Source organism: Phoenix dactylifera, chromosome 1, assembly GCF_009389715.1.
Source record: "Phoenix dactylifera cultivar Barhee BC4 chromosome 1, palm_55x_up_171113_PBpolish2nd_filt_p, whole genome shotgun sequence".
Classification (NCBI taxonomy): domain Eukaryota; kingdom Viridiplantae; phylum Streptophyta; class Magnoliopsida; order Arecales; family Arecaceae; genus Phoenix; species Phoenix dactylifera.
Window position 1 is genome coordinate 21,267,590 of NC_052392.1, and position 11,707 is coordinate 21,279,296.

General features: G+C 37.8%; 1 protein-coding gene across 1 annotated transcript; it reads right to left on the minus strand.

Moving 5' to 3' along the window:
* Positions 1-699: 699 nt before the first annotated feature.
* On the minus strand, positions 700-10,811 carry LOC103711466 (protein PHOX1). The gene is made up of 3 exons (XM_008797603.4): positions 7,817-10,811; positions 4,658-4,897; positions 700-1,188 (listed from the first exon to the last, which is right to left on the minus strand). Exons 1-2 carry the CDS (start codon positions 9,696-9,698, stop codon positions 4,749-4,751), a joined length of 2,031 nt encoding a protein of 676 aa, XP_008795825.1. The 5' UTR covers positions 9,699-10,811; the 3' UTR covers positions 700-1,188; positions 4,658-4,748.
* Positions 10,812-11,707: the final 896 nt, after the last annotated feature.

Below are 11,707 nucleotides of genomic sequence, written 5' to 3' on the forward strand. Positions count from 1 at the left end.
CTGCCCGACTGGAGTGGGATGATCCCTTGTCCTGAGCAAGACGATCCATTTTGCCCCCCATCACATACATAAATCGATATTCATGTGGGACCAATGGAGTCGGTCCTCGTCAAGACCATCGTATGCATAAAGATCGTAAGGTTCCTCTTTTACAACGAAAAACAAAAATGCATCAACATTATAGCCAAGCATGGTTGACACACCTTATCCCAATTCTGCCAGGACTCTCTAAAGATCTTAAGTAATGCAGTAAAAAAAAAAAAAAATTCCTTCCTCTTTTTTTCTTCAAATTTTTCATTTTCCAGTGGCGAGTAACGATTATGATAGACCTTCCATCATGATCTGATTAGCCCATGCTCAACTGCAAAAGCATGTGGCATTCCTTCACCTTTTCCAGAAGTCTTCACACTTCCTAGATAAGCAATTCTTAAAATGTTTGGCAATGGGCAATCACAAGGTATAGAAGCATTTTATTCAAGTCATTTGGACCATATTTGAACATTATTATGGTCCACATTTCTGGGATGTCTAAAAGCAAAGCAAAAATCTTTTAGATCAATTTGCCAAGTCAAAACCACACCAAGTTATTTTAGACAAGGACCACAAAACATGTCACCAGCAGCAAAACAGGAAGTAGTACCTACTACGACCCAAAATGTAATGACCGTCATAGCACAAATTATCAGTACCAGCAATTAGTCACTTAAAATCTTTGAACTTCAGGCGCATGATAAATACTTGCGATCTACATATCAGATATTTCAAATATAATCAAACTATAAATTTCTTAAGCACCAATTCACTCTGTTCGTATACTCCTACTTTATGTAAAAGATAGTTACAAATAATCACGACACCTTGCTAATAAATATAAAGTACAGAACTCAAACACCACCACCATGCATCATAGTAATGAAGGGGTAAAGAAAAATCCTCAAATCTTGTGCAAACCATCTGAAACTGAAAAATAGGAACTGATAAGCTGCAGTCCGAATCCAAAAGGAAGAAACTTATGCTTCTCTGTATCACCAGCATATAGGAAAATAATCATATGTTGCAGAGGGATTCTCAAACTGAGCCCAATGCAAAGAATGGCTTCTACAAACAGTTCTATAGCTATAAAATCCAACACTCTCTTTTCTATCAGCACGTATAAATCCAACATACCAACCCAGGCAGCAAAAGAATCTGTAGATAGAAATCAGCCATCTCTTGTTAGAGAATTTACTAAGAATGACTATAATATTCCGAATGAAACAACATCCAATTATCTGTTTAATATACAGAAGTTATTAATACTTTCATATAGAAAAATATAATAAAAATAATGAGAAGAAAAGCTAAAAGGCTACCACCATCCAAGCCAACTCATGACCAACGTCTTCATGTTCATAGCAAATAACTGAGTGCAGATGCAGACTCCAACTAAGATTCTTGGCATGCCATTTCATGGATTCAGTTGTCAGGCAAGATGGAGTTGTTCAGAGAACATGGTTTGTGTTACAGTGCCTAAGACAAGGTCATCCTAGTGAGTTTTTGCTTGGAATTTATTAGATCAATAAATGAAGTTTGGGTATCTGCAAAGTATGCATATCGTGGCTTCAGGTTTCACTATCTATTTGTTCCGTCTAGTTTGGTCGGTTAGTTCATCTGATTTTCTAGATTTTGCATCTAGTAATACACAGAAGGTTTTTAACCAGAAGTTCCTATGATGGATCTATGTTGAACTGGTCTATGATGACGCCATACATGTTCAACAGCACAATTGAAGCAGAATGCATGCTTGATTTGGTATCAGAGGTAAATTCTGAAGAGGATTAACATCACTCCTATACATTGTTCTGTGCTGTTCTTATAACCTAAAGCTTCAATTCCAGATGGAACAGTGGCTCTGTCTTAAACAGCACTCTTGAAGCAATTCAAAGCTGTCAATGGAGATATATACCCACCCCGAGTCAAGAACCTTAAACTGTTGTGCATGTAATATCCTGCCAAGAGCCAAGATCCCATGCAAGAGACATAAATTGGACCAATGAATGCCCCAACACTACCGCATCATGTAAATCAAAGCATGTGTGGACCTCTATGCTGTGTTAAATATGGACAGAGAAGGTAAGATCTTTAGGATTATAAATCACAGAGCTTTTAAAACAAGGTTGATTAAGTTGTCTGATGTTCTAAATAAAATTATGAAAACAAAAATATCCTTTAAGCAGAGGATAGGCATTTGCAATACCATTGAGAGAAACCAGGCAGCATTGCAAGACTGCGAACACATTGATGTTAAGGCCTTCTGACTCATACAATGAACTTAAGGATGATGGTGGAAAAAAGTTCAGAACAACAAATTATTGAGCAGTTTGGCCCAGGAAGGTTAATCATCAAAGTTTAATGAGACAATCACCAAAAGATCAACAAATTTTAACAGTACAAACTTGTTTCTCCCAACTATAAGAAAGCACATGAGAGTACTAAGAAAGGTAATTTGTCAGGCATTGGAATTAAAAGGGCTTCCCAAAGAAATATATTGACAGAGTCAAAAGCATGCATGATATCAAAGACAGAAATCACAACTAGTTACAGAAGAATTAATTGAAGATTAGGTCTACTACACAACTAGTTACACAGACAATGCCAGTTAAGATTATTTAGATCTTCACTTGCGCAAGCATGGAGTATAGTGAAGCTAACTTCGTCCATGTCTTTTTTTTCTCCCGAAGATTACCCAGGCCCTGCCGGCCAATGCTATCAACTTCATGTTAGTGCCACATTTTTATATTGAAAAAACATGCCAAGAATGCTATGTTTACAGGCTACATCAAGATAAGCTACACAGTGTAGGCATTTTTTACTCGTTGAATTTATAAATAGTGAAGTCCACCTTTCAGTCTTGACTAATGCAGATAGAGGGAGGGCACAAGACTCATTGTGCATGTGTACCATGCCTGTACATGCACACGTGCACACACATCTGCGCCAAGGTTCTCACCCCAGTCAAGCTCTTGGCTGATTTGTAGCTTATCAGCACTTACCCAAAGTGTGATATAGAAAATCTTGGCCCTTATCATCACAGCCAATATAAACAGGAACATTCCAAGATATCAACCGCCATTGTATTCGAGATATCAGGCAATATTTTTCCAATCATATTTCTTTACTTACTGAAACAATTTTTTAATATTAATAAATTGTCAAAATCAATGCCCAAAAATTAGTTCTAATCTCAGATTTACCATAACAGCCAAGATTTCAATATATAGGTTCTAAAATATCGACCAAGATCTCAGCAAAATTCAGATCTTCCAAATTTTTTCCCACCACCTGTCTCGGCCAGATAAATAGACTAAATCTCATACCCTAAAAATCTCGACCTGTGCATCTCCTCCCCCGTCTCCAGGTCACAAAATCCGATGTACTGAAAGTTAAGCTACTATTTCCTATTTTAACAACTTGAAAGAATTCATATTAAATTTTTCAAACAATATCGCACGTCCAATATCTTAATTGATTCATGTCACTCGACAGAAACAATTTTATATTCTTAACTTTCTAATAACAAATTATTTGAACAAAAGAAGTTATTATCATGTTTTGTTTTAGTTTGGAATCATTAAAACAAGTAGTAGGAACAAGCCACTTGACCAGAATAAGGAACATGAATTGTTAGTTCACATAATTTCTCTTTTAAATGAAGGCCAGTTGGTGATGCTGTGATGTATGAAGTGTCACAAAACACTCTTGGTACGACATGTGCATGCATGCACAGGCGGTGTACATGTTGTGCCAAAACCAGAATGACTAACCAGCAAACCTCTCTATTTGGGGTTTAAACCTATGACCTCATAGCTTCACAAACTTAAGTTCTTATTAAGAAGCTAATGCATATTGATATAGAAAAGCTCCTAAAAGTTAACAAAGTTATTTCTTTAAGGGTATCAATATGTGGTTTTCGCAAAGGAATTTTCATGGGCTGAGCTTTCTTTCTTGGAAGTGGCCATCAACCTTCAACCTTTTCCAACCATATTTTTAATTTGCTACAAGTTGTAGCCATGGATAAGATTTAGTAAGAAAGGACAAGGGGCCGCACACAGTGACAGCAAGTATGGCCTCGATAAGAATGCCTATAGACCAAGGAATACATAAACCATTAGTACCTGAGACCGAATCCATGGGATAAGGCTTGATTGTAATTTTATGATATTTATGGTTATGTTTTTACTTAGTATAAGGCACAAGTTTCCTCTATAGGCAACAGCTATGCAATATTACAATTTTTCAGGTAAGTAAGGCAGTTACGCCAGCTATCATATGCTTGAAACATCTGCACCAGACACATGACATATGGACAATAACACAAGGTCGGGCATCAAGAGTCCAGAAAACAGTGTGAAATGCAAAACTGATGCAGATTTGCAAGTAAAATTTTCCAGATAATGATTATCTGTGCACAAATTACTAGTAGTTAAGTCCCTCAATTGGAATATTACTTCAGCGGTAAATCATATCTACAATGATAAGGCTGACAGCATTAACTCATAATAAATAAAGAGTTTTTAATCTTAGGGGTATAGCAAAAGAAGGAACATAAGCAATCAGCATAACATTTCAGCAATTAGAGCAAAGTAACACAATTAGCTTAGTGAAAAAAAAAACGGACCTCAGATAACAGAATAGCAAAACCAGAGTAGCTGGTCTCCTCAGTGCTCACTGATTATGATTCCCTGCTGCCTCTAGAGACTTTAAATAAATCATACATGCTCCAGTGCATGATGCAGTTTGGGGACTCTCCGCCGAAATAATGGCTCAAGCCGAAAAGATGAAACACCCGTCATCCACCTTTTAGCATCATACATTTCATTCCATGCCTGAACTATCTCATCAATCTTAAAGCCCAACCCTGCAATTAAAGAATATCTATTAGAAATCTGGAAAGCAATGCCATCGGCAGCCACCTAGAAACCTAATTGGTATCTGAAAAACTGAGGATCGTCTCCAGGTTTCAATTACTATTTAATCTAGTGTTACTTGATCTTTTAAAAGGCAGTGTGGTATGTGGGCAGTCAAGGGACCACATAGTGCATATGCACTATGCAGAATGCATATGTGGATGCATATATAGTTAATACTATAAATATTTAAAAATAAAAAATGCATTATATATAATGATGACAGCAATTTTTTTTACAAATCATAGCAATATTAATAATAATTTCTAGCAATTAGTAAGGCTAGAAATGGGCTCGGGCCAGCCTGAAATCCATCAGGCTGGGCTGGCTTCGGGCCGGGCTTCAGGCAAGGTCCGAAAGAGTCCATATCGGGTTTGGACTTAAATGTAGAGCCCATTTGTTTTTTGGGCCGGGCTCAGGTATGTTATTGGCCTGGCCCGAGCCCGAACAAGGCCCGAAATAGCCCAAATTCAGGCCCGAATCAATTTGTTTTTGTATGTTGTTATTTAGAGAGAATAATGAGGAAGTAAATGATACATTAAAACAGGTTTAGCTGAGAATAATGTATCATGTATCATTTACTTGTGTTATAGAAGAGAGTCTATTTTTTAACTAGCTCATTTACTTATGAAGCAATATTATGAAATATTAAACTTTAATCGAGTTCGGGCCAACCTATTTTTGGCCTAGACAAGTAATTCGGGCAGGCCCAAATAGGTAATTTAGGCCGGGCTTGATCCTAGACTCGGGCCTAGATCATCCAAAAATTTTCGGGGCGAAGCCCGAAATAAATTTGGGCCGAGTTCGGGTAGGGGCCCAGCCCGGCCCAGCTCAGCCCACTTCCAGCACTAGCAATTAGTGCTTACTACTTAGGCCCTGTTTGGGGGAGCTTTTGGAGGGCCAAAAAGCACTTTCTGGCCCTTCAAAAGTACTTTTAGATAAACAAATAGTATTTGGTAAAATTTTCGGAAAGCTGTTTCAGCTTTTGCGGGAAGCTGAAAACAGCTTTTGGGGAGAAGTTCTAATTTGGAGCTTTCCGAAAATGCTGTTTTCAGCTTTGTCGGGAAGCTGTTTTTTGGACCAAAATACCCCCATTTAAATCTCACTTTTTTCCCTAAAACCCTCATCCCACCTCTTCCTCTCCCTCTCCCTCTCTATCTTTTTCTTCCTCTCAACGCCGCCGCCTCTATTCCTTCTTCCTCTTCTTTTTTTTTTCTTTTTTTTTGTTTTGGGAGCTCGTGGTTGCCCACGGTGGCAGCCACCATGCCGGCCACCACCCATGGCCGGCGACCCTTTTATATTTCAATGAAATAAAATAATGAATAAATAAATAAATAACTAAATAAAATAATAAAAAAAATAATGAGTGAGTAGTAAATAATCTGATCTAAATAAATAAATAAATAAATAAATAAGTAATTATTTAACCAATTTTATCACCTAGCTAGAAAATTTGTTAGAGAGATAAATGGTCATTAGAAGGATGAAAAATTAATTTACACTAATAATTATAATATTTTATATATTTATTATTGTATTATATTATAAATATAATATTATATTACATTATATCATAATACATTGATATGTTATGTTAAATAATTTAATATTATATTAAATTATTATTCTATAATACATAATGTTATAGTACTATATTATAATAATATTATATTACATTACATTAATATTATATTATATCATATATTTATGTATTAATACGTATTATATTTTATTATGTTCTGTTGTATAGTACTGGTAATGTTCTTTATGCTCATTTTGTCACACAAAAGTACTTTCTCAGTTTGTTTACCAAATACATGTTAAAGTGCCAGAGCACTTTAGAAATATAATTACCAAACAGCAAACAGCTTTTTATAAACACTCTGTTTCAGATAGCTTTACTTCCAACAGCTCTACTACTAACAGCTCCCCCAAACATGGCCTTAGTAGCTGATCCTTATCAGCAATAGTTATAGCATAATTAACATAAGTACATTGTTAAACATACAAGCATCTGGCCTGCTTGAAACACATCTAGCCGAATAATCTGATTGAACTTGCCTAATTCTCATGGGCTTGCATAAAAGTGGCCACATATATGACCACACAATACTAGAAGGGTCACATTTGAGGTAACACAATGATAAGTATGCTGCATATGCAGCAAGTCCATTCATAAAACATACTTACATACAGCCTTTTTGGCCCATATGTGGCCCAACTGCATATAGTAGCCACATATAGGGTATGCAGTGAAGTTAGGGGACTGCATATGCACACACAGCTGCATATGTGGCCTTATGCATAAATAATGGTATTACTATCAGTCTTTGCATTATCATTAGTTGCAGAACATCAGCATCAACAATGGCACATACTTGTATTAGTACAGGAATGACATGGTACCTCTATAACTTAAAAAAAATCAACAATCTTGTTAGCACCAAGCACTATCTAGTGTTTGCCATTAGTACTAGGACAATTATACAAAAACTAATTTGTCCTATTGCTACAGTGTTTATACCAATACTAAACAAAATATGGCTGCTATCATCAAAAATATGCACTGTATTAGTGGCAGCATGGTATATGTAATTATGCATACATACCTATGAGTATATGCATGCATACTGAAACATGAGAATTGTTTTTTAAAATTCATCCTGCCCTCAGACTTTTAAGGCACCAATAGTTTACAAAGTGGAAGCCTAGAACACACAAGGGGTTCACCACTTTTGACTAATGACTACCAAGTACTATGAAAAGACAACATGGCCTTTCATAGTCATACCACTAGTTAATGCTTCCTTTTCTTCCTACATCAAAAAAAAAAAAAAGATTGAAAATCATTTGACAAAGAAATCATTTACCTTCTTGGGTAGTTTTGTTGGCACAATGGTTTTTAATCATAACTGCAATGTCTGTTGGAGAAGCTCCTGCAAGTTTGAATTTTTCTACAGCCGCCATCAGACACTCTTCCCAAATTGGAAAACCTAATTTGAATTCCACAATAGAGCGCTCATAAAGCAAAGTACCCCACAAAATGTTTATCTGGGACCTCATGTTAGAAGCCTGCTCCGCAGCTTCATCATTGGAGACATCCTTGAAATATCCATCCAAGCCCATCTTTTGCAACAGAGTTTTTTCCTTGCTAGGCATAGATAGTTCTTTTAAACGCTGCTCTTCCATCTCCTCCCACATCTCTGTGCCCCTTTCCATATTATCCTCAGCATTGTTGAAGAGCTCTAAAACATCTGCTGAAGGCCAGGTCTCTAAATCTACCTTGCTTCCAATTGCATGGTACCAAGAAAGCTTTGCTTGCTCAAATTGTTGCTGCCCAAGTGCAAGAAGGGCTTCATAGAAGTCTGGTTTGATTTTCAAAGCTTCTTCATACCGCTTTCCTGCTTTAACATATTCTGCCTGAGCCCATTCATATGCAGCTTTGGCTTGTGCAAGTATTGATTCCTTGGAAGCATTTTCTGACAGGAACAACCTCTTCCTTGCACGTGACATGTGAACATTGCCCCAATTAAACAAGGCCAGGGCTGCCATCTCCTGAAACTTTTCCTCAGCAAGTTCGAAGATTTCTTGAGCTTCTTCACTTGTGACAGTATCTTCCATTGCCTCGGAATACAACTTCATCCCAAGCTCATGAAGATCCAGATATGAATCAGAGTCAAAACCCACATGGTTCCTGAATAGCCGAGCAAATTGCACAATCCAGTCATCAATACAAGTTGAAGAGCTCTTGTCCTCGTCATACCTGGTGCTTCCATTTTCAGAAATGCTGTTATTATTTCTATCTAGCTTTTGCAACACAGAACCATTTTTGGCCTCCTCAAGCAATGGCTCTTGTTCAGGATTAACTTCAGTGATGTACAGCCTGATTGATCCCTGTGGGTCTGCAGATTCTTCAGCCCACTTTAGCTCTTCTGATGCAGTAATAGTCACCAAGTCACCTTCTTTGTCCTTGTATTTAACTAAAACTGCCTTTGGTCCTGGAAACTTGTTTCGAACAATCTCCCTCAACTGCAACATGCTACAATTTGCTGGTATCTTAGCCATTCTTATGTCCTCCCCAAGCACTAACTTCACAACCTTCATTGGTTCTTCCTTCACATCACTATGCTTCTCCTTCATCACCACCTTGTCCGCAGCTTTGTGGCTCTTCTTCTTCTTCGACTTCTCTTTCAATGGTACAACTTCTGGAGGTAATATAATTGTCTTATCATCCAACTTGATGCCTTTTTTCTCCATTGTCTTTTTAACCCGTTCAGAAATTTCCAATGCTGTGAGGTTGTTCGGCTCCAGACTCAAAACCACATCAACATCTCTACAGGCCCACTCCAATCTGTTCAACGCTTCAAAACATCTCGCCCTCTTCAAAAGTGCTTTGGTATACTTGGGTGAGACCTCAAGGGCCAGATTACATTCATTGATAGCTCGGTGGTACTCCGCAGGGCTTATCTGCATGTAACAAGCAGCTATATTGCTACGGAGGTATGCAACATCTACGTGGCTCTTGGGAAGCAGCTTAATGGCTTTTTCATACTTAAGTATGGCCCCCTCATAGTCCCTCCTTTGGAATAGTTTGTTGCCCTCCTCTTTCATATCCTGAGCCATGTCGATGAACACGGTCGTGTCCTCATCAAAAACCTTTGGGCTGTGCTCAGAAGACCGGCTGTGTTTTGAGTTTGTGTCACTAGCTTTGCTTCCTGATTGCTTCTTCTTCTTTCCTGCAGGCTTACCCATTTCTAATTCACAAGTAAAATCAAAACCCTAGCTTAAGCTCAAACGAAAAACCTTCTTTTTTTTCCTTTTTCTTTTTTGTATGTTTCCACCACTATCGATTGATCGACCACACAAAGTTTCGATACAACAGTTCTGTAAAATAAGATAAGAGAGGGTTCTGCGGTATAATTCCTAATAATACGGCATCAGCAAGCCAAACAACTTTTTCCCCAAGACTCCACCGAAAAGAAAAAAGCAATCTTCTGAACACAGCCAAATGGGACCTGATGGGGATGACGGGTTTTCCCTTAATCGCCCAAACTGAGATAGAAAAACCCCTAATCCCGCATCAAGGATCCCTCCTTCCCTTGCTAGGCCACCAAAACCGATTCAAAAGATCCGTCAACAGAAACGAATAGACCAAATCAAGAGAGGGGTTTTCCCAAATCTCCCTCCCCGACCAATCAAAACCAAACCTTGCACCCGAAAACCCACTATTTCGGACAGAAATCAATCGAAACAGCCAAGAGAAGAAAACTTATCTGAATCACGAGTCCTCCTCAGATCGCCCGATTGAGAAATCTCGCTCCACCCCCCAGAACCTTGAGAAGATGAGAAATTCCTCCTTAAACTTAATCAGGGAGGAGGGTTCTCTTCCCCTTCCTCGATGGAAACAGCTCCAGCTGCAGATAGCCTTCCAATTCCGGAGGAAACCAAATCGATGCCGTCAAGAAGTTCCCAAAACGTGCCTTCGCCCCAGCTTTCCCTATCTAGCGACAGTCGTCTAGGCCTCTGGATCCAACCCAAGGCGACCGCACGCAATCCAACCGTTTGCTTCCGCGCAAAGTTCCCTTTTTTTATCAAGAGATTCGGTAATCTGGACGGCAACGGGAGGCGCACAGGCGAGCCGCAGCCGTCCACTCCGGTGCATCGTCTTCGCTGGCGCGTGGGGCCAAAAGGAAGGCCGTTTCCTTTTCCCACAGGCTCCAAGATTTCCGCGGCGGGGCAAATACAACACCCCAACTGCCCGAAGTTTCAAGCTATGGATGAGTAAAGGCAGAGCGATACGGGCTTCACCGTCCCTTTCATTATTTTCCATTCACCTTCCCACCTTTGACCGGTTGGAGGGAATTTATGCCGGAGAACCATTAGGGCAGCTTCCACGCACCGTCCCGAAAGCCTTCTATATATGCCCATCCACCTGCCTTTTTTTTTTTTCTTCTTCTTCTTTTTACGCAACTCCTAATGGATGTATTTTTCTTCGTCTCTTTGATATATAAAAAAAATAATTATATAAATATTTTTTTAAATATCAAATTTTGCATGTACCTTCTCTTTAAATTAATATTTATATATATATTTTCGTAAAATACTTGTTTTGCTACTCTATTCTTTTTTTTATTTTTATTTTTGCATATGTACCTACGTCATAAAAAATTAACGGTTTTCAAATAAAAATGACTAAAATATTCTTAATAGATATATGTGCAAAAAAAATATTTGCAAAACGATAGTAAAAAAAATAATTTTAAAATTTTATTTTATTTTTAATTAAAATAAATATAATTTTTATTAATGAAGTTAGAAGAACCGTCGTATTAGATATATTTGTATAAAATAGTATTTTATGAAAATATAAAAATAAATATAAATTTAAAAAAAATATTTATGAAAAAAAATTATAAAAAAAATGAAACCTTATTTTGACTGGACCTTATTTTGTTTGCATGGCAACTCTAAACTTCGGCAAGGACAAAAGAGATGACGACATGACAATTTCCCGTGAGGATGACAAGGGCGTGAAACAAACGTAGCTAGGAGACGATGGCATACTTTTCAACGGTCATCTGGTCATACTCATAGATGTCTAGAGACAAAAATAAAAGTGGTTAGCTTTGTTTTATTATTCAATAACAAAAAGAGCCAGTCCGTCAATTGGAAGGCGCTTTTACGGGACTTTGATAGTTTTTTTAATTAAACAGAAGACTTTCGTAGTTGTATCAAATGATCTGGAAAACTCCAACGGGAAT